This window comes from Pempheris klunzingeri, chromosome 17, assembly GCF_042242105.1.
Source record: "Pempheris klunzingeri isolate RE-2024b chromosome 17, fPemKlu1.hap1, whole genome shotgun sequence".
Taxonomy (NCBI): domain Eukaryota; kingdom Metazoa; phylum Chordata; class Actinopteri; order Acropomatiformes; family Pempheridae; genus Pempheris; species Pempheris klunzingeri.
This window is the reverse complement of record NC_092028.1, coordinates 23,108,781-23,132,608: the sequence shown is the minus strand read 5'-3', so window position 1 is coordinate 23,132,608 and position 23,828 is coordinate 23,108,781. Positions and strand designations below refer to the sequence as shown.

Genomic DNA, 23,828 nt, shown 5'->3' with positions numbered 1-23,828 from the left:
AGGCGCAGTATTTGCCAGCAGCAGGACTTGAATGCAGCTTCTTTAGTTGGAGGAATCGGTGTCTCACTCTTCTGTCCAAGAAAAGTTTGCGTCTTGAATTCACACGAGGATTTTGAGCAAAAACAAAGAGGAATGTCTGAATCTCCACACCAAATATTCCTCAGAGCAAAACCAACCTTTCTTCAACAGAGAATAATTAAAATTTAGATTATTAGTTTAACCAGAACCTTTCTGAACATAATCTGGTGTATTAGTATCCTCTGTAATTAAAGGACTTTAATCCTCATAATTACAGCAAAACACACAAATCCCAAAATGTTTCTGTATCAACAAAATACTGTCTTTTGAATATCTTGACCAAAAAAAGAAACCTAGTTCGTTTTGTACTGTTGATGAAATACGAGTCTCAGTTAATTCTTCTGGAGCTCTTGTTGATGATCCGAGAGAATAAATGAAAACGTATGAGTGCAGTAAAGTGTGCCATGACTTGGTGTCGGCCCCCATGAGTCTCTGAAGCAGTGATGATGCAGGATGACAGGCTGAGTTACCTGTCAGTCTGTATAATGTCCTGTTTACTGTCCTTGGTGTATTTAGTTATTGTTTTTTTTGGAATAAGTCAGTGTGGACATGAAACGGACTTGAACTAAACTCCATTATGCCATTTTCTTTCCTTGTTCTGGTGAACTTGACCTTATCTGGATGCCCCTTATGGGTTAGTGGAAACTAGGTGTGAACACAACATCGACACGTCAATATCTTTAAAGGACAACACAGGTATTTTTACATATGCAACCATTGACAGCATCATGGAAAGGATCCCTACAGAGAGAGACCTGGAAGATCCTCTTTTCGAATACACCAGACTACATTCACAGAAACACAAATTTTACATGTTTGTTGCTGGCCTACTGCTGACTCCATCAGTTAGTTTACTTGTGTTATTGTGTTATTTGCTGTTTTAAAGGGTTAGTTCAGCTGTGTTGAGAGTATTTGTGTGACACACAGTAACACAAACAAGGCAGCAGTAGACTAGCCACTCCTGTGGTCTGTGAGCTAAAGTTAGTGATTTTATGAATGTAGTCTGGTGTGTGTGCAGAGAGCGATATAACGGCTGTTTGTGGTTAAACCAAAAGGATCTTCCAGGTCTCTCTCTGTAGGGATCCTTTCCATGATATTGTCAGCGGTCACCTGGCAAATGTTACCGTCTTTGAGCTCTGTTTTTGGTTTCCACCACCTTCTAAAGGGAAATACCTGGCTCTTCAGCTACTCCACTGTTTTCCCCCAGCTAGGTGCTAATTGTGTCTGTCTACTGTTTGGTGATGAGCAGGTTTTTCACTAAAACAGGTGTGTGTGAAGCTGATAAAGCTCTGTAACACTCAGGGGAGCTGCAGAGTTGGGTGATAATCCTCTGTAGTCTCATTGTTTTCATTGTGTTTTGTGATGAACTGTTATTATAAAGAATATTGAATATAGCTGCTTTAATTATCAATGATCTTTAGCTACTCTAATAATTATGGTTGCATATTCTGTTATTATTCCAGTCACTGGTGTTTTCAAATTTGGAAAATTGTATTGATGTCTATGGATTCTGACACTTGACAGGGGAAATCCGATGTCACTAGACAAGGTGGCAGTGAGGGGACCAGACCGAATCAGTGAACTGATCGTTAGTAATGATCAGTGAACTGATCGTTAGTAATGATCATTAGTAATGATCAGTGTGAAGCACCTCGTGGGTTAGCTATTTGCCCGTGGCTTCTGTCGTGATTGAGCCTCCTTCATTCATTCTCTCATTCAGCGACAGCTTTATGTCCCGGTGGGGCCAAAGGGCCTTGCTGAGGTCAGCAGGTGGGGGGCGCGGGCACCTGAGGGACAGGATGTGTGCCGATGCTTGGGTAGACTGCATTTGTGGAGCTTGAAATAGTTTGAGTGTGGCAGGAGGTGGTGGCGGTGGGGGGTTGACGTAAGGGCAGAGCTGTAGCTAGAGGCGCCATCTTCAGACGGAGAAAATGGAGCGTTGGTGCACATCTGCTGCAGCAGGCCAGAGGGGGAGAGGAACAACAGGTCAGAGACAGAATATAAGCAGATGTCAGCTGGAGAAGAGAGTGGTTAGAGGTTTTTTTTTTTCTAATTAAAGGCAGTGAGTGTTGCATTCTCAGGGGCTGTAAGGAAGAGATGCAAATAAGAGCAGAGAACTCTGAGAGAGACAAAGAGGATGGAGAACATGCCGTGAGTGACTGACAAGCTTTTTAAATGGGGAGCTGGAAATATCTCAAAAGCGTCTAGCGAAGCATGAAGAGCTCTACAGTCAGAACTCAGGGAGGAAGTGAAAAGACAGGGATGGCAAGACGGGACGGAGGGAGGTTTCGCTTTAGAAAAGTTAAAAGCAGCCATGTTTTTCGAAGGGGAAGTCAAGGTCGCTTCGGCGGGTCAGCTGCACAGGAGGAGTCAAACAGGCTGCAGTTCTACAGGCAGTAGATTTACTGACTGATAAAACAGCATGTTTGTTTCTGGGAGATCCGTCTGTCCATCTTGCCAGGAGTTCTCTTGTGAGATTGATATCCTGCCATCAAATCCTGGACTCCCTCCTGTCAAGCACACGCTCCAGAGCCTATTTATAACCAGACGACAACAAACACTAATCAGCGTCTGGGTGACAAATGGATTTGGAGGACACCTTGCACTCCTCCGCTCTGCTCCCTCCTCTTCCGTCACCCCTAACCCCAACGCCCACTTCTTCCTTAATATTTCTTTTTCCTCCCCCCCCCGTGCCCTACCATCCCCCTGTCCCACTTCTCCCTGCTCTCTCTCTCCAATTTTCACTTGGTTTTCAACACTCACCTCAAATCATCAATTTCTCTCCTCTTCACCAACCTCTTTCTGCCAGCCTCTGTATTCCCATTTTTCGTCTGTGGCTTTCTGAGTGCCACCCCATCTCTATTCTTAGCCTCTCTGCTTCTGTAGTTGCCTTTGTCTCTCAGTCTCCCTCTCTGTCAATCTCGATCTCTCTCGTCTCCCAGCTAGTTGTGAGTCAGTGCTAGTGCTTACTGGATTAGCCACGGGCTGCTCTGCCAAGTGTTCTGGGCTCTGGGGCAGAACACTTAACAATTGTCAGATTTCAGTTCCATTAAGCCAGTAGGTGGCAAGAAGAAAGTGGAGGAACTATCACGAAAGTGGAGACATTTCTTGATGTCTCCATTTATATTAAATGGTGCTGTAGGAGCTGCAGGCCCCTGGAGGAGTTCTGCTGTAGCTCCGACGGTGCAGCTCTCCTGTGGATGTGACCGGCAGCATGAGGCCTGAAGGCTGAGGGAAAACATCCACTCGGATTGCTCCTAGGACTCTTCAGAAATGGCATTTTAATTTGGGTAACTGTTACTTGGTGCTCTCAGTCTGAGAGACGAGGAAACGTTTGGGTGTCTGCATCAAAGCCCTGCAGCTATTGATTCTGTCCTGCTTGAGCTGACCTGAAATACTCGACTGTTGGTGATTCCGGTCTCACAGCTAAATCATCTCGGTTAAAATGTGGTTATGAAACAAAAGATCTTTCTATTTGGAGTCTGCTGATGGGGCCCTGCTGGTCTCTGAGCATCCATGTCTGCACTGAACAACCACAGTATCAGTATGAAAAATAATGCAGAGTAAGTGGTCTGCGTCTCTTTACTTACATGGGAATTCTGTATTTCAGCAACCAGAGCGTCTCAGCTGGGAAAAAACACTTTGCTGGACACGAGCAGCATGCTGTCTGTCTGCCTGTCTGTCTGTCTGCCTGTCTGCCTGTCTGTCTGTCTGTCTGTCTGTCAGATGTCACTGCATGACCTGACCTCGTCTTTTTAAAAAAAAATCTGATTTAAAAAGATTTAAAATAACAGACAAATACGTGATTTGTGATGTGTGACTTTATTTTGGTGTTTCAGCTCAGTTGTCTGTCTGAAAAGTGGAAGCACATGAGAATATGGATCAATGAGGACAAAAACAAACAGGCAGGACTTGACGAATCAGACTGAGCTAAAAACTCGTAGTCGTGGGCATCCCCACATCGTACAATACAGTACGTGGCTAAAAATATACCTGCAGGAACACCGTGGGAGAGAGTCTTGATTGTAGAAATGAAAAGTGATGCATCATCAAACCTTTTCTTGATGTCTGAATGCCTTCATGGCTCCTCTGCAAAGCGAGATCAACCGAAGGAAAGTGAGAGCTTGTGTTGAACATTTTACTGATTTCCTGACAACATCACATCACGTCAAAAACAAAGCAAACTCCCCCCAGGATACATTTGAACTTCTCTCTTTTTCGGTCTGATTTTGACTGCTGCAGTTGGAGTAAAGTTGTGAAGTGGTGTTAGTAACGTCCGCTAATCCTGGTCCTGCTGCGGTAAGCCTTTTAGGAGTGAGCTTAGACACCGAGGTTAGTCTGGAAGGGGACAGAAACTTTGCTGCATTTTTTTTTTCTAACTTTCACCAAGTAAAACTGCAAATTACAGCAAAAACCTCTTGTGATACACATATAAGTTTTATTCCCCCCCCACACACATTCATTTTGATTTAACTTGTCCAAGCCTGACCTGCAGTTTGTACCTTTCCTCCGTGGGTGGAGCAGAGCGTGCGCCTGCTTGGCTGTTGTTTATAACACCCGTCTTGTCTCTGCTGTTTTTGTTTGTTGCAGTGGCTGCTGTGTTGTGTTGGCAGTGACAGCTTGTTAACGTCTAACTCGTCATCTCCTCCTCCTCTTTCGTGCCAACTGGCTGCTCTTCCCCGCTCACCTACAGTACATCACCATAGAAACCCACACATCCATCTGCCACGCCCATTCATCCCTCTACGCACCAGCCCAAAAAAAGAGGTGGAGGGGAGAAAGAGGAGGCGAGCATAGTGTCGGCTGTAAGGAGACAATGAATGTGCTGATGCCCTTTATGCTTGTGCGCATCAACATCGCTGGATCTGTGAGTGAAGAGGCAAAACTTATCTGGACACGGAGACACACATGATGGCCACTAGTGTGTGTGTGTGTGTGTGTGTGTGTGTGTGTGTGTGTGTGTGTGTGGACTAATGAGGTATATAGATGGACTGAGACACACAAGTGATGGATGAGTCATGCACAGTCATGGTTCTGCAATAGCACAGTACAGAAGACGTTTCAAAGCACAAAGACGTGAAATAGAGGTGGAGAATGCAGCACAATACTGTTAGTGAGACCGAATAAAAGGAAAACAGCTACACAAGATGCTATTGTGCATCACGGGAACTACTGCAGAAGCCCTCTACGTCCGGCTATGTGCAGCAGGGAAAATGTAAATTGAGCAAAGCCTTTTGCAGTTTTACACAATGTAGACGTGCCCCCTTCCCTCATAGGCTTATAAGACCGTTGTCTAATGTTGCATCCCCCCCCCACAGCAACAACAGGGACGCCCTGACGTTGTCGTCGTTGGCATTGTAGTCACTCACAGCCTGAACTTGGTGGGCGACCTGGAGCTGAGGCCCGGAGTCGACGTCTGTCTGTGCACATCGGCGACGAGCTGATGTCAGCTCATTGGGAAAGTTACACCAGTGTTTAGAGTCAGCTAAAACCTCTCCACACTCTTTTCAATTTACCAAACACCAACAGAGCATCTTTCATGAAACACGATGGAATCTTTTCATTCAGCATTTTTCTCCACCACAATGACAGTGAGTCTAATGTCTCTTCTGTCACAGGGCCACACAGTAAAGGAAAAGGAAGCGTTAATTCCCTCTAGTAGTGGCAGTTTCTTACTGCGTCCTCTGTGATGGAGGCGGGCAGGCGGGCAGCAGAGGGTGACGGAGGACCTGAGGCAGAGGGTGGTGCTGCTGTGTTGCAGGGTTTTGAGGAGCTCCTGTGTAGTCCACTTTGTGACGTCCTCCAGGGACTAGTGAAACAAGCAATTACTGTAACACCCCACTAGGGACTGCTATGTGCCGCTCGTCTCCCCACTCGTTCTGTGATCATAAGAGGTGTGACAACACCCTCCCAAACAGGCTGAAATGCCACATATGGGATTTCATCTCTGATCTGTGGCACAGTTTCCATTTTAGTTCAAATACAGATGCCGTCTTTGTATTTGCGACAGTGTTTAACGTGTGTTGTCTGATCTGACTGTCTTCTTAGATCAGGGTTCACTATTAACAGAAGAAAATGATTTCAAAACGTGACGTGAAGATAAAAGAGAGTTTAATTTTGATTCTGTTACCTTCACAGCCCTCTGCAATAAAAGACATTTCCTGCAAGGCAGCCTTAGGAAAATCCACCCCCCATCGTCTGATTCTCCATTTGTCTTCTCTCTGATGCCAGTTGACAGAGAGCAGTTTGTACTGTGACACATGACTATCGGCATCATAACACAGATCTGTGCCATGTTGACTCGACAACTTGTAATCTCCACTGCCCTGCTTGTGCCACATCTGTCACTGGCTGTGTCTCTCACCAGCGTGCTTGTACAACCTCACACTCTATGCTTGTCAGACAAACGTGTGTGTGTGTGTGTGTGTGTGTGCACGTCCGTGCATGTGTGGGTGGGCTAGCTAATCGCAGACAGCTGACCTGTTGCCAAGGCGACCAATCTGCCGCGACAGCCGCTGTCACACTCGGCTAATGACAGGCTGTTATGATTGATCCCTTTTATTTCTTTTTCAGTTTCTTGGAGGTAATTTTTATGCCACTTGTTCTTTTAATTAAAGAAAAAAGTTCCAATTAAACTGTCAGGGTAATTCCCATCCAAGAGGAAAATTGCTCCTGTTGTTCTCATCATTTGAAGAAAATCAGCACTGTCACTATGTGTGTGTCTCCCCCTCCAGGTGGCAAACAAGAGAAACTAATCATACGAGCGCTTCTTTTCCACGAGTCAGAGAGCCTGTGCTGATGAGGACAGCGGTGCTGAAGAAGCCGTTTGGCTTCTAGCTGTTCAGGCCTGTTTTCGGCTATTAAGGTCATTTACTGAATGTGTCTCCAGCAGGTATCATCCCAATTTGTGCTCTTCGGCTTAACCTTTGCCTCTGTCCCTGAGGTCTTTGTGTTTGTCCTTGTTTGCAGGGCCTCAGCTGGTGCTGCATAGTTTTAAGTGTTAACCACCTGGCGCTCAGCTACCTCTGCACACCTGTCCCCAACAAGAGTCCGCGTGCCTATTAGTCAGCCACAAATGCTGCCATCAGCGGCTCCATTTAAGTGTTTTAAAAGTCAAATATAAAGGCTGGTGCTTAGATTTAATATCATATCAACTACAATGACACTTGGGTGTGTTATAATCTCATTAAATTATAATGCTGTCGAGTGAAAAGCAGCCAAAGTGTGTGCCAGCAGTGCTTTTGTCACAGCAGCAAATGACTCTAAACTCATTTTTCCCACTTTCACTGCCCACAGTCGCTTCTGTTTGGCTTGTGGAGCTGAATCCGTCCGCTCTTTAACATTCCCCTTGTCTTTCGGCTCGTCTCCATCGCCCCTGCCTACGTCTGTTCTGGTAAATCATTTAATCGGCTGATGTAAATGATGAATGTATTTCGCTACGTAACGCAATTCACCATTTTGATTGATAACCCATGGCCAGGGCCTGACTAATCTGACAACAGATGTGTTCCTCTGGGAGAGTGCTTGTTAGGTTAGCCCACTGGCTCTGTCTGGAATGAGAATGGCAGAGTGCTAATACTACAAGAGGCTTGGCAGCAGGTCTGCTGGGAGTGGAGGCAACAAACTAGGTGTCAGAGCCAGCTCAGTAATCCTGCCCCGCAAAAGAAGTAACCTTAACGGAGCTGCTCCACCGGCAGCTGAGATCCCCTTATTTAACCAGCAGCGATGACAAGATTTACTGCAAATTACACATCATTACACGATCATTAGGAAACCTTAGGCTCCCAATCTTAGCAGCACAAATCGGGTTTTGGCTTTCACTCTGCTGAAATGATATTAGAATAATAATGATCTTGTTTTGGTGCTTAAGTGTTTAATTAGACACAAGAACAACAGTAGAAACACAGTCTGTTTGCAGTTACCTTGCATTTCTACTGGAGTGATGTGTTTTTCTCCTTAGCAGTGGGTCCTGCCAGTTAATAGAGGTTAATTCAATACTAAAGGAATAAACAAGTGAATAATTGGCAGCACTAAAGACCTGACTCTGTTCTGGCCGTCAGCCTTTAAACTTAAAGATCATTGCCATCATTGTTTGGCCCCCAGATCTGACAAGCTCACAGTTCATTTGTTATTTGATGAGTATTTTAGCTGCAATATGACTGAATCATAGCAGTCACATTGTCTGTGCAATCTTAAAGCATCGGTGTGATTTTATTCCTAACTCTCTGATAACCCTTCATACTCTGGACATCAGTCCGTCCTGTGCACGGGCCTTGATTTTTCATGTTGATTGTCTTTTATTTTAGACCTCTTCACATTAAATGTAGGACTTTTCCTGCAGCATTTTAAAAGAGCCGTCCTAGCTCTTTGTCTTCTACGCACGGTTTGGAAGTTTTGACAGTCTTGGCAACACGCCTGCACAAGGCCTTTGTACAATCAGCCTGATGCTGTCAGTTTGTTGGCGTCTGGAGGTGGGAAGCAGTAAGAGGTTCTGACCTGTCCAGAGACGTTAAATAAACCTGGACGCTGAAGCAACAAAGACTGTCTTAATGTTTCATTACATTTAGAAAGTATATTTTTACTAAGCAAACATGCTCTTCTGGTCTTTCACAGCAGCAGATGGACACATTTATAAAAGACAGACATGATACAATGCTGAGGCTCAAACAGGCAGAGTCTCCTCATGCTGTCTGTATAAAAGCAACTTTGTTCATTATACACTGAGAGTAATTAACGGTATGTATTCTGTAGTTGGTTTTGATTTAGTAGGTGGGCGATGTTAATTTCTACTCAGCGAGCCACATCCTGTGAGTCCCTGAGGTCTCACAAATGTTCAGTTGCCTTAATTTCCTTCCTCATAAAACACTTTCATAGCTAATTTTTTTTTTTTAAATCAGCGTTCAAATCAAATCAAATGTTGAATGGGAACTGGTTGAATGGGGAACTGAATGGTTCATTTGTGAGCACTCTTCTTCTTCTCTGTCTTTTGTTCTTGATCCTGCTGCGTCATTGCCATGCAATGTAAAACCACAGGCAAGAATGTCTTTATGTACACAAGACTAACAAACTGAGATCCAATTATATAAAAGCACGGCGCCACAGTGCTGCTAGAAGGACTCTGGAACAAGCTGACAGAAACACAACCCTGACATGACCTTATAAGGCCCAATTGCTGTCAATTCGGTTTGGTCTTATTGCCCTGTTGCTCTTTTTGCAGTTATTAACCTCTCCGGTAATGTCAGATATCTGCCCGGTAGTTGCCCTCAGTCGGTCCCAGTCACCTGATCCCCTCACACATCAGCATACCGGCTTCCCATTTCCTCATTATCTCCCCTGCATATACACCAGCCCTCTTCCCCCTGTCATCCGCCAGGTCATCTAGTCTCAGCCTTTCACCTTTCATTCCTGTTTCGCCTGCCTGCCTCCTGCCTACTTACTTTGCTCTCTCTAACTGGCTACCTGTTGCTACCTGCAAACCACTGATTGCTTTCAGCTGCAGAACTGTCACAAATGCCTAATGTGCAATGAAGCAGTTGTCTATTTTTACATCCGGAGAGAAGGTGAAATATTAGCATTCATGTCAAAAAGGAATGCTAATGTTGAAGACGGTGGCTCTGCAGAGCCGGGTGATAAATCTCAGCGTGTTGCATGTAGTTATTTGATTCCTTGTAAATAGAAAACACAGACGGTAGTTTCCAGGAGCTTTAAGTATGCATTTTAAGTATTTCAGGCAAGACGTACTGCGGCACGGTCCTACTGTACACACACAAAGCAGAAACTCAATTGTGAAAAGATTTATAACTCCCTCACCACCCTCTTCCTCTGCAGTTGCCCCCTCCTTCATAATAACCCTGCTCATCTCATGAATATGCAGACGCTCTGTGCGTTAGCTCTGATTGAGAACGCTTCTCAAATATTTGTTCATGCCCTTAGATTCTCTTTGCTGCATAAGTCATTCTTCACTTAATGTGTGTGTGTGTGTGCAGGTATGCATGTGCCGTGCTGTTAATATCATAGAGCCTGTGGGGACGGGTAATGGCATATTGCACCTGAGAGATTTAGTCTGGAGTTGTGGCAGCCGTCACAGGGGTATATCATATCTATTATCTGTGGCCTCCACCTGAGTGTTTGTGTTTTCTGCCCACCAGTCATTTTGAATCACCTGTGGCTCCCCCTGTCTGTGAGGCGAGGCAGTGCAGCACCTTTCCTTTAATGTGGCAGTGCTTTGCGTTGGGTTCATGTGTGTTCTGGGGCAGATATGTCTGAGCAAGATAAAAACAGCTGGGAGAGTGTGATTGGATGAGTGTCTCAGCCAGAGGTGGCCTGTTTGCATGATAAACAGTCACTGTCAGCCCCTCGGGACAGTCTGGCTTTTCCATCCTTGGTCAGCCTCTCTGTCTTTCTGTAACCACATGGAGTTGTTTCTCATCTGCAGTAATTATTTCATATTACTAAACAGCTGCTTGTTGGGTGATTTTGTTTGGTCAGATTAATGTCTCTGTACTTGAATGAGGGGCATTCACTGCATATGGGGGCTCCTGTGGCAAACAGAGAAATGTAGCAACAGAAAAAGAACCACTGCAACTCTTATATAAATCAAAATAGAGCGCCAACAATTAGAATTTATGAATTCAGAGAAATGCCTAAAGGAGAATCACAGTCTGTGAGTTCAGTGCGTTCCTTTTGAGAGGACAAGACCAACCAGTTGGATGATACCACAGGTGACACCGCTCCCCAGCTGCAAAATCAGGGTTTTGCTTTGTTTTCTCGCTGCTTTCATCACTGACTCACTGTGCTGCATCGTGTTCTTCTGCTGAATCCGTCGAGAGTAGCCTGAAAACTCACTGGGCGCTGCAGGATGAATTTGACACGTACAGCTGGATGTCTGTGTGGTGGCTGTGGAGACCGGTTGTCTGTCTGAAGGAGCAGATTGTGGAATAATGCAGAGATAAATAAATACATTAAAGCAGGTTTGTTCCTCACTCACCCTCCTGCTACCGCTTCATTTTACTCTGCATGCAGGAGACCCTTCAGCGATAATTCACCCTGCTGATGCTTAATAACTATAACTATATTATGACTTAATAGCCGCACCAGATGCGGTTCTGTAACTGACCCTGTTCTCTGGTCTCCATGTGGGGAGGGTCAGGCAGGAAGAGACATTCCCAGCAGTGATCAATACGGTCTCAGAGTTACAATAATATTAATGGATGATCATTTAACATGTACATGTGCAAGTAGTTCAGGGAGCTCCTGTCCTCTGTGCTGAGCTCTGTGTGTGTGAGAGAATCCATGTGTGTGTTAATTGTCCATATTTACGTACGTGTGGCAGCGTGCCAAGCTGATTACATTCCCTCGTGCAGAGTTTCATTGTCAGCGGCAGCCTTGTCACGGCCGAGATGTTATGATGACTCAGGCCTGGAGTCTGCCGCCTCTGTCGCTCATCCTCACAGCTCCCACTCTAGTTTATAGGCTGTGATATAAGCAGCGTTTGGACCAGTGGTTAGAGCAGGAAGGGAAACCGAATGAGAAAGTAGTTTAAAACAAACCAGGTGTCACCTTCACCTACTAATCTGGCACCTGAGTGTTGTATTTATTATTTATTTATGTATTTAGTGCCATGTATACTTTAGATTACTGCTGATCACATCCCAGATCTTACTGTGGATTTCCAGGTTTTTCTGTGTGGGTGTTCTGGTTTCTCGTCATTGTCTTGTGATGTAAAAATCCATCAGCATGCTAGATTAGATTAGCTTTAAACAACGAGTAAACCAACTGAGGGGTGATTTATGCAGCACTGCATCCCCTTTCATGGAGCACTGTTTGTCTTTGACTGAGGCGTCTTTCACCCGTGACCACCAGTCTGCTGTGTCCTGTGGAGATCAGAGGTCCTGGCACCGTGTCAGAGCAGGTGAGACTCTTTGAAGCACCTCTGTATGCAGGCAGGCGCCGAGTCTCCCCCCTCTCCAAACATCTTATTTTCCATCTGCCATCTCGTAAACGGCATTACCCCTGCCTGCCTCCATCCAGCATCTCACAGACGGCTGAGCTGAGGTGTGGTTGGAGTGTCGTCGTCGTCGTCTTCTTCTTCTTCTTCTTCTTCTTCTTCACGCCCGGTGGCGGCAGTGTGCTGACTGGCCTGGTTCAACAACAGGCTGTAATTAAGAGACTCTCTCAACTGCTGTTGGCCTGCTGTTTGCACAAAAAGACAGCTGGCCTTTACCAGGATGACAAGTGAAACAAAGATGTGCATTATGCCTGCTCCCCCACCAAGTTCTCCTCTCTACCTCTGTCTGTCTCGGTCTCGTGTATATATATCATCTTTTGCATTTATCCTCCAGTTGAGAACACACACTCTTGCTGTCTTCAGCTGCCTGCGGCCCCAGAGGTGTTGCCGTGGAGTCGTAGCACGCTCTAATTGTCTGACTGTGTGCCATTGTGTATTAACAGGTGGTTTTCTGGATCCTTGTTACTGCCGCCTGCACTGTGAAACTAAGTTTGGATGCGGGAGGGTTGGTGGGTGAGTGAGAGCCAGATGATGGATAGACGGAGCAGTAGGTATAAAGATGGGCGTGCCGCTGACATTGCACATGTTTTAATGATCCAGAGGGTGTTCCCATCACCTTGTCAGAGAAACAGATTGCACTTGTCAGTTTAACGTGAGGCAGCTCCAGCCTTCACATCGCCTGCAACACAGACACAGTGCCCACTGACCTTCTTCTGATGGCTCGCTCGAGCTGCCCAGCCGTCAGTTTCACCCCTTTTAACTCAGCTCTCCTGACACAGCGGTGGCTCGAAGCTCTCAGAGATTACCTTAATGGAGAGAAAAAAGTGAAGTGCACATGCCTGCTGGGTTGGATGTCTTCCTACCCGCAGCCTCATTGTTTTGAGTGAAGAGCAAGCAACCAGGGAGAACGCTGAGAGAGCGAGATAAGAGGGAGGGAAACAAAAGTTGCTTCTCCAGGTTCAGTCACTTTTCTTTTTTTTTTTTTTGCTGGCTGTTCATTGAAATCTGACTGTCTGTCCTAACATGTCTGCTGTGGTGTATTTGACAGCTTACAGCCAAGAAGACGAGTCAATTCCGAGTTGCTTTCTACTCTTGCAGGATTAGTGATTATGATGATGCAGCTACAATGACACAGAGTAGGTTTCAGCGTGTAAACTTTACCGGCTGTCTAACTGTCCTCACATGGCTGATGGTAATACGGCCCTCAGCTGTCATTTTAAGGTTTGATGCATGTGGAACTGCAGCCCCCTTGTTAGCTCTTGAGTTGTGACCTGCAGGGCTTTTAGAGGCCTGATTGGTGATATTTCCAAAGGTTATATTTAATCCTGCCGTGGCCCTCTCTCCTTCTAGTTATTTGTTTTAACTGTTCCCACTGGAGCATACAGAGTTACAACTGCCAACAGCTGTAGGCCTTGCTGATTGGCTAATTTCCTGATGCCTGTAGCCTTAATAGACATGCTGGATTTGCAGTTTGCTGTTTTCACCTTCTTCTGCTCGGTTTTTGCTCTCCCCTCCTTGTTCTCTGGTTAATATTCCGCTCTACCCACCCTGTGCTGTCACAGCCGGCATCCCACTAGGAGCTCTGCCATGCGTTCAGTAAATTAGGCTGTGTGTCAGAGGGAAGTGCTCGCCTTGCCTCTCCCGATCATCTGCATAACGCCAGACGTTCTAGAGAGGACGCTGCACTATCAGAGGAACTTATGATAAAATAAATAAAATCAAATTAAAGAAAAGTCACAAGAATAATTCTGTCACAGCTAAAAACCTGACAGCACTGAGATAATTAGAGGAATGGATGATTGATTGCTGGTTTAATTGTAATAAACAGGGAAACACTGAAGGCCACAGCATGGTAATCAAAAATAAATAAGACAAGAAAGACAAAGTTATCGGATAAAAAATCAACAGAGACGAAAGGCTCTTGTTAGAGATGCATGTTTTTATTTGTGTACACATTCAGAGCGACTCTGACAGAACTGTGGGACACGGATCACAGCGAATCAGATAAAAACAAGACAACATTAAAGTATTGGCTTTACTAAACTGTCATTTTATGAAGATTCGTTATTGCAGAGTTTACAAACTACTTTAACAGACTATTAAAATGAGCATATCTGGAGTGCAAACACACTTCATAGTTGTCTCGACACGATGTTCTGGACACAAAGTTCTTTTCAGGGCGTCTCTAAACTCCCGACATGTTTTTCAGTTTTTTACCGTCTTGTTTATTTATTAACTGACGCCTCTTCTCTCCCCTGATGTCTGCTCAGGCGAGACTGTTGCATTCAAACCACAACCAGAGAAAAGAGATGAGACGTGTTAAAATGGGACACAGCAGTAATAACTGTCTGGCATCTGGCAGCTTCAACCAAACCTTTTTTCAGTTATTATAGATATTAGAGTAGTTTCCAATGAATTTTCTATAAAGCAACACATTTTTATTTTATTTGTATTTGTATTTATTTGATAGTTTATTTCACTATTTTCTCATATTTTGCCAAAGATGAATCCATTAATGGAGTAAAATAATCTGAAGCTGAATCACCAGTGAAACTAATGGTAAGGCACAGACATTAAATGGTGTTTCCAGACATTTTATGTTCTAACAAAGTATAGACATATTTGAATTCTCCCATTTATCCAATACACATTCATTCAGGAGTAACTCGTTTAGCCTCGAGCTGTAGCTGCTTACGTGACAACAGGAACAAGCATCGGGTCAAGTCATGTTTGAAGTGCCTGTGAATTTTGATTGAGTCATTAAAGAATCCACAGCTGTGTTTGTCTCTGTGCAGGCAGCAGCCTCCACTCCCTCTGACCCACTTGTTTAACACACCCAAAACATAAATCTACACCGCCTGCCTCCTCCAACTCCATCAAAGGTCTCCCAATCCACTTTTCCCTCTCACCGCCTAAATCTCCGTACCAATATGTCCATGCATATGATGAGCAGAAATTTCTCTTCCTGGGTTGAAAATCTGGCTCAGCAGGTGACTGGAGAGAAAAGAAACCACAAATTTCCCTTTGGGAGTATGCAGTCCAGGATTATTACGCATGTGTGCTGATAGTTGTTGTGGGTGGGTTGGCAAATGCCTCTTGTCATGGACTGAATTTCCCGATGTGTGTGTGTGTGTGTATATATATCCCAGTGAAGGCGGCGGAGACTCGTGACTCAAAAAGTGAAAAGACGAGAATATGGCAGAGTGACAAGCAGCAGAGATATTAACAACTGTGAGAAACATGGCTGTTAATTACAATATAGCTGCTTCAGTGGAGGTTGGTGGACAGATTGAAGATCCATAAGAAAGATGACCAATGGATTTTATTTATATTTATATAGAAATAGATAAAACTCATAAGTAATAAGTTAGAATGAGGCATGAGGCCCCACATCTTCTTACATTTCTGGGAAGAGCCTTTCATTGTGTATCTGATCTTTGTCAAGCTATAACATTTATCTCATCTGTGCAGCATCAGAGGTCAGTATTGGTGATTTATGTCAGGATGATGTTAGAAAAGCTACCGGATCTGCTTGGAGCGTAGCTAGAGGCAACTGAGGGATGCTGAACAGAGCAGTAACGGCAGTGGGCTCGCTAATTGTAAAAAGAGAAGTAGTGTAAATGGCAGTCCAGCAGTTTCCCACAGACGTAAAAGCACATGGTTCAGATGACGTTTTTGCCCAATGAGTGCAGTAAGCACCTCCACACTGAGTCAGCCCATGCCTGGGGCAGACAGAGGAGGTGTCCTCCCAAAGAGCCTTCACAGAACACATGCATATATGAAATCCTACCTTTTATCACAGGGACCTGAGTGAGTGTCATCACGCAGGGGAATATTGATGTTTACGACCAGGACACGATTCTAAAACTACTGAAAAAATGTGTTGGCAAAATAGAAATTCTTGAAATGTTTAATTCATAAGCTGGACCGTATAGAAAATGCACCATCTGATAAAGAGGGAGGAAAACATGATTTGCAACTAGTGGAGCAGAGGTACATAAAGGTCGTGGCTAGAAGTTGTTTTTTTGTTGGTTCGTTTTGCCGTGCAGTATCTTTTTCTCAGCGTAGGTGATTTCTCCTCTCCTGTTTGTCTTGTCTTATCTCTGAACGCCCACCGCAGTGGGCTCTTTTTATTTAGGCAGGTTAATGCTCTTGACTGTGCTCTCTATCTTGGAAGTGCAGCCCAGGCCTCATTGGCTGGGCTCTCAGATCTTATCAGCTCTGATTGCAGGCTCCTCTTGTCATTCAGGTCTTCTATTATTTCACCGTGCCACATGCTGCACTTTTTCCTAGGGGCTCTCAGTCTTTGTAGCTTTGGTCTGCTGCAGACCCAGACTTGCTGACAGACATTGCTTTCTTGTGATAAAGCGTGCAGCAGAAACCCTCCCCATCAAGGCCCTTTTATGTAGGTTTAAATGATGCTGGCATCGCGTGGGCCCGCACAGATTGTTTAGGCCGTCGAGGTTATTGTCTGCCAGCTTATGTGGAAAGAGGTTGGCTGTGAATGACAAAAGTAAAGATGAATAACCTGTTCCCATTTTCTATTCTTTCCCCGCTGCCCACACAACCTTAACTCCTGCTGTTCGACATGATGGCTTTGTATACAGCTTTAGAAAGTATATGTTTGGAAAGTTTTTGGACCAGAGTCTAAACCGGCCATAGAAAGCGATTAAAAGAGTTCATTTCTTCTGACGGCTAGCAATGAACGTGTTTAGCATTTTAACTTCTGTTTGGACTTCAACCTCATTAAATGGATGGCTTTAAATGATACTAGTATTGTTTTACTGGTGCAGCTTTTGTTTGTCTGGAGGTAGCATAGCCCGCTCAGCTTTTCACTGTCGGTTTGGATGCTCAGTCACAATAATAAGCCATAGTGCACAGGCCCAGCTTTGCCAGCCATTGTAATGGGGCCCTTGAGTCAGGTCCTTGTTAGCTGATGCACAATAAGCTGCAGCCTAATGAAGTGTAAACCAGAGATCTGGGAGGCTGCGTGGGGGCCGGATGAATATGGCCGACAGCCTTGGTGTGCAGTGGACAGCTCAATGCTAATGCTATTAGCCGGGAGGTCAGTCCATTTCGCCTCACCCCTGCTCAGTTTATCAGCACTTCATAATGTGCTGGATGTAAGGGCATGGTGTTGAGACAGCAGAGTGGGATATCTCTCAGAATGAATAGAGTGAGAAATGGGTTTACGACGAGCGAGCGGCTTGATTTCAGCTGCGTTTGAATGATCGCAGACCTTCTGCCGCGATGTGCGTTAAGGTTCATCCACTGGGGAGTGTTACAGCTCCGTCGGGCCTCCATCTGGCCAGCTTCCTCTTCTCCTCCTCTGCGTTTATTAACTGCCCATTTGTTGCTCCTGCCCCGAGGAGCCTCCCTCTGCTGCTCACTCGCTCAGCTCATCCTAATGCTGCTGATGAGCCTTTAATGTACAGATGATCCACCTCAGTCAGCCCTGTTAGGCCTCAGCACTTCTTATATTTTACTTTAACCAATGACTTTTTCTTATTCATCTCACAATTGATTGTTTTCCTACCTGCCTAAAGTCTGAAGTTTATATAGAGTCAATTTTCTATTTGCCAAATCTGAATAAATGTGTTGTGATTTAAGAAACATTACCGAAGAAGCATCTCTGTGTAAAAATGCATGATGCACAGTATTCATTTACCATTCTGCAGGGTATTGTAAGACACTATTATTGGTATTCATATCAAGCCATCTCCCCATATGTTAACCCTTATGAATACATTATAATGCATACATAATGCATTAACTAATTGTAATTCAGAGAAGGTGCTATCATTTCACGATAGCTCTTTCCCGATGGTCATGTGACAGTGTTCTGGTGTGTTTGCTTGCACATCTGTGCACAAACACACAAATTAACCCTTGGCATGTTTCTCTTCTAGCCAACGCCGGGGCCTGTTTTCCTAAACAAGGTAACTCGCCAGGCAAATGGCTTCCTGCTCTTTTATCACGCTTTCCGTTATTTCGTTTTTCCAGTCACATACTTTTTTGTGTAACCATGCCGTCTCCTCCCTGCTGTCTCCCTTCCCTTCCAGCGTGCCTTCCACCTCGGGCTGCGTTGTCTGTCAGTGAGAGCTTAGAGATAAAAGGCCAAGGGCTGTCAGAGTGATGTGCCTCCTTAAAAACGGACAGCAGAATCAGTAACCTCCAGACAAGGGAGACAGTGAGAATATGTAGAGAAAGTGGCAGAGGGTGTCAAGGGATGGAAGGAAAGCTCAGACAGATGGACAGGAGTTGGTGAGAAAGAGCGAGAACAAGGACAAATATGAAAGAAGCGTTCCTTCATGTTCCCACCTGACTTTCAATCACCCAAGTTTTCAGTATTTTGTTTTTCTCTGTTTCCTAAGAAAACAATGAAAGCCACTTAACATGACAAGTAGGCATATCACAATGGAATATCCAGCAAAACAAATTCAGCTTGAGCCTCTTCCTTTGATCTATTGCAGAAGCATTTTACTTTTCTTATTTCTCTTCCCTTCAGAACTTGAAATCAATATTTCTGCAGGGAACTGCTCCATCCTGGTGGCAAATAGTCTAACATCCCATTCCATTTCTTTCTCTCTCTCTCTCTCCTGTTCTCTCTCTCCTGTTCTCTCTGTGCCTTATTTTTTCCACTCTCCTTCTCTCTGCTCCATTTGTTTCCACCTTTGTGTGCCTGCTCTGTGTGTATGTTCGTCTCCACCCTGAAATCCTTCTGCATGCTTGTGTGGGTGGTGATTCACCTCTCTTGCACACTTTCCCCCCCTTCCTTCCTCCTTCCCTTCCTTCCTCCTTCCCTTCCTTTCTCTTCTTCCTTTCCTTTATCCTCCTTTCCCCCCCTCTGTCCTCGTCCCTCAGATCCCGAGCGTGGTGGCACTCACATGATCTCGACAGATGATCTGGAGTATCCGCGGGAGTACCGGACGCTGGGGAACAGCGCCCGGCGATTCTCCAATGTGGGCCTGGTGCACACGTCGGAGCACCGCCACACCGTCAGCGCGGCCCAGAGCCTGGAGGCCCTGACAAACCTGCACAAGGCTGACATGGAGCGCAAGAGGGACGCCTTCATGGATCACCTGAAAAGCAAGTACCAGCAGCAGCAGCAGCAGCTGCAGCACCCGCACCACAGCCCCCACCACAACCCGCCGTCTCCCTCGCCGTCCCACGCCAGCATGAGGGGTACGTCAGAGCGGTCTGCACGAGAACAGGTACGCCGCTCACCGCCTCGTGGCCTCATGACGATTCCTTAGCCTTGAAGAGACAATATATCATCCTAATGTCATTGTCACATTAATCTTCATTTATTAGTTAATACATTTTCACGGCTGCTCTTGACGCTCAGTATGTGAACTGGTCAGTTCTGTCAGTTAGGAGACAGAAATGATGTCACATGCAGAGACGGTTGTAGAGACACATCACACTTAATAGTTTGGGTGGAGTCTTGTGCATCATCACGCAGCAAGAAGGCCCCTTTTCCAGATGTCGAGCAGAGTGAAAGCAGCACGATGCTGCGAACTGAAATAAGTGAGGGAGAGAAAGTAAATAACAGAAAGCTATCAGGTGGTGGTCTTTGTTTCTGTGATATTAAGGTCGTCATTAAACCGGTACGGCCAAGTGTTTCTTTGTTCGTCTGCTGCAGAACTTTACATAGAGGGGCTCTGCTGAGGTGTGAAGGAAGACGGACTTTACACACACACACACACACACACACACACACACACACACACACACACACACACACTGACTGCATATCTGCTGATGTAGCTCTCTCTTTTTCTGCTTTGTCTGTTTATCAATTCTCTTCTCCCTCAGAATGAGGTTTCTATTTTGACCAGTTTCACAGCTTTCTCTCGCTCTTCTCCATCTCACCTGCACACACATGCACACGCATATCATACTGTACACACACACACACACACACACACACACACACACACACACACACACACACACACACACACACACTCTCTTTGTGTGAGCACCACTGCTGCGTGTATTAAAAAAAAAGGACAAATTTAGTGTAATGACGTGACAGAAAAGCACATCAGGGGCGAGGGGAGAGAATGAAAGGGAGAGAGAGCGAATGAGCGAGGGTGGGCGGGTAAGAGACAGGTGGAGTCCATAGTTGCCGTGGCAACCTCTCCCATAAATGGCATGTAGAGATATCGCGTTGCAAAGGTCAGGTTGTGAAGAGAAGGAGGAATTGCACTATAATGAAGACAGAAGGGAGAGAGGAGCAACAACGGGAAGGCAGACAGTTAAAAAAAATAATTTCAGCAGCGGGAGAGTGGACAGATCCTGAAGTGACAGGGCATTTTCACTGCACGGGGAGGGAAGCAGCACAGCACAGGATTCCTTGTCATCTCGTGAATGTGCAGAGCATGGACAGCGAGGAAGGAGGGAGGGGGGAAGGAGGAGCTGGAGAAGAGTGCAGCAGCCAGTCAAGCAGCCCGCTGCTCAATTAGCCAGCACCAGCAGGAGCCAGTCACCCATCTGCGAAGGAGTTAATCGGCTGGTGTTGTAATGAATTAAATAAAGAGTTTCCGCCGCATGTGCTACTGGAGAGCGAGACAGAGGGAGAGAGAGAGGGAGAGAGAGAGAGAGCGGGAGACTGAGTAAGGGAGAGGGAGGGAGGGTTAGAGAAGCAGAGGGAGGGAGAGACAGGCAAAAACACGATGAGGATTCGCTGCACCTGACGGACAGCCTGGGATGACTGGAGAGGTGGACAGGCACAGGTGCACTGCAGGTGAGACGGGACTGGAAGCTTGAAACTGGAAGCTGGAGGCTGTTGTAGATGTGTGTGTGTGTGTGTGTGTGTGTGTGTGTGTGTGGGTGGGTGAGGGGGGGTTTGCCAGCTGAGATCAGATTCCATGCCTGTTGTGTTTGTTGTGGTTGTTGTGGTGACGGTGTGCATATGCTCAGTAGGCAGAAGCCAAAGCCAGACGAAGGCTGAGTGGATGATACTGCAAACTGTACACAGAGCCTTTTGTGCACCTGTTAGGGAGAGCTTTAATCTGCTGTGCAGACTAGTGCAGGTGGGTTTCAAACAGAGAGAGAGAGGCAGAGAGGCTGCGGTAACGTCCAGCCACCAAACTAGCCGGAGGAGCATTGAGAGTAAGAATGATTGAGATGGGGGGTGGGGGTGCAGAGAGGATGACGACATGAGAGAGAGAGAGAGAGAGACGGGGGTGGAGGAGGGGTGGTGTGAGTGCAGCCTGCTTTACATGCAGGTCAGGTAATGCAGCGCTCCACTCTGCGAGGCTACGTCCTTCTGTTGGAGCTCTGCGGCCAACTCCTGCGTGTAGAGGTGTACATGGACGTCTTCACACAGCAGTCAGGAAGGCATTCAGCCCCTCAGCCCCAAGTTTAATCTGACATCTGAAACATGCATCAGAAACAGCGTCTCCTCAGGGCTCACAGCATATTTAATTCAACAGGAGGTTAAAATGACAACATGTGCATTTTAACTATGTAGTAACAACCCAGTGAAGACGACTGGGATCATGGCTGAATGAATCTGAATGAATAGAACATGTCCTGAGTCTGGTTTCTGCACAGCACAGGAAATGCTTTGATTGCAGTGGTGTAGGAGGAGTAATAACATACATTGAAATAACCTCCCTTGCGTTTGACTTGTAAATACTGCACTGGAAGGGTGTGAGAGCGACGTCCAGGTTCAGTTTGAAGAATGAATGTTTTCTTTACCTGAGACGTGTGAGTAAGCCTCATTAAAGCAACTAACGGAGAAACACTGGCAAAGACAGACACACAAGACCACAAATCACTTCTGCACCATTAAAGCCAGCCCTCAGAGTCGTTTAACTTTGTGAGAAAATAAAATCATTAACGTTGTCTGAACAAGTGAACAGCAATTATTTATGACGCACCGATGGTGCCCCTGAGCCGCTGTCAGTTCAACAGATTGTCAAGGACGAAGCTTTACTAGCCGGCCTGTCAGAATAAATGACACGTGATCAGGTCGTCGAGGCCAACGAGGAGTTCAACCTGACAGGGACCCAGTTTACACGAGACACCTCGGCTCAGTTTTGCTGAGGATTAGCTTTCAGAGGAGGCGTTTCATGCATTCAACCAACAGGAAAACTGTGAAAAACAGGAAGTGTTCACATAGTAAGAAAAACTTTTAATCATATGAACCTCTACATGGTTTTCAGTGGACAGTGACAAAATATGGCAGAAGAAAACCGACCAGAACAAGAAGCTAGGAGCCAGAAATTCTCCTCGGAGTCACTTCAAAGAGTTGTCTTTAATAATAATTGCTTTGACATACATTGGTAGAAATTTATATGCTATGGGGAAAAGGAAGCGTGGGCTGAGATTATGCTCCACATCGTTTTGAGTGTCCCACTTGTCTCACTGCCAGCCAGGCACCGATATATGCACTGCTTTTTAAAATGTAAAATTATACAGGGCACAAGTCCCCTTTCCATCAGCCAAACATTTGGTGGACAGAATAATACATAATGATACCAAGGAAAAGCTACGTTTTACAACATAATGGTCAGTTTGTTTAGTTCTGAATTTCAAATAAGTCATAATTTAGCTCTGCTTTTATGTCGAGAGTTTGTAGAGTTGCATTATGTTATTGTGTCCATCTACTACTGTTGTTACATCACAACTGTCATGCTCCATCTCCATAATATTTCTTTGCTAATCCTACTACCAATAAGAAAAGTGAACTCAATGATGCCTTAGATAAATATATTGACATTTATGTGTTTATATCTGGAGTGAAATGTGAACAGTACGCAGCTTGTTGATTAAAACACTATCTGCTCTGAGACGTACAGGAGATGGATGACATGGTGCTGTGTGACGTTTTATACCAAGACTGAGAAGGTTTAGAGTTTGTTCTAGTGTGTTCACACTGCAAAGGTGAGGAGGTCAGAAACTCAAAACATGAGCATGCATACTGAAAAACTGATGATGTAGTGAATCATCATGTAGTGAAACAGCTCTGATTATTGTCACAGTTAAATTGATTGTGTCATTTCCTGTCAGTATAAAATGGTTGAATGTATTGATTTCTTCTTTACTACCTGTTAAACAGTATATAAAGAGTTCATACAGAACTAAGGTACGATAAGAGAGACTATTTATCTCACACAGCAGAAATGTGCTTGTACAACAGAGAAGACAGAAAAGGTGCAGAAATAAAGCGTCAGTAGAAGAATTAGTGTAAAAACAAGGGATGAGTTGGTCTAAAACCGCCACATATGTTGATTTCTTGAATACTAACTGCCAAAAATGAGCATGTAGTGCAAGCAGGATACGATTAACGTGTAGCACAGACTACAGACTATAGGCCACAGCTCGAGCCTGCATAACATCTGTCAAAGGTCGTACTGTGTTAAACCAGACGCTACTTCATCAGAACACTTAATATAATATCGTAGCAAAAAGCTGCAGCACAACACAAAAGAGAAAAGAGAGAGAGCGAGACAAGAGCATGGAGTGAGAGAGACTGTCGAAGAACGGCATCAAGGCCAAATGACAGAACATTAAGTGAAAGATTAGATTACAATAAGGTAATAACCGGCCTCTGATGATTCCTGTTTACTGAAATAATCTCAGCTTTTGTTGTGACAGTATGGAAATGGAAGGCCGATGATGAAAAACCGCCAACTTTCATAAATCAGAACTTGCCTGTCATTTATTTTTTTTCTTTCTTCATTCCCGCACCAGGAGAGTAATGGAGATCCTGGAGAAGGGAGGCTGA

General features: G+C 45.2%; 2 protein-coding genes across 2 annotated transcripts in view; one reads left to right on the top strand and one right to left on the bottom strand.

Moving 5' to 3' along the window:
* srcin1a (SRC kinase signaling inhibitor 1a) overlaps positions 1 to 23,828 on the top strand; it is a 77,706-nt gene that overhangs the window by 20,670 nt on the left and 33,208 nt on the right. Inside the window, exons 2-3 of the mRNA XM_070848236.1 lie at positions 17,995 to 18,024; positions 18,950 to 19,299. Coding sequence (XP_070704337.1) covers positions 17,995 to 18,024; positions 18,950 to 19,299 — 380 coding nt within the window. The remainder of the gene's footprint in view (positions 1 to 17,994; positions 18,025 to 18,949; positions 19,300 to 23,828) is intronic.
* The window catches only part of gosr2 (golgi SNAP receptor complex member 2), a 184,419-nt gene that overhangs the window by 149,633 nt on the left and 10,958 nt on the right, over positions 1 to 23,828 (bottom strand). The gene's annotated exons all lie outside the window — the stretch shown is intronic.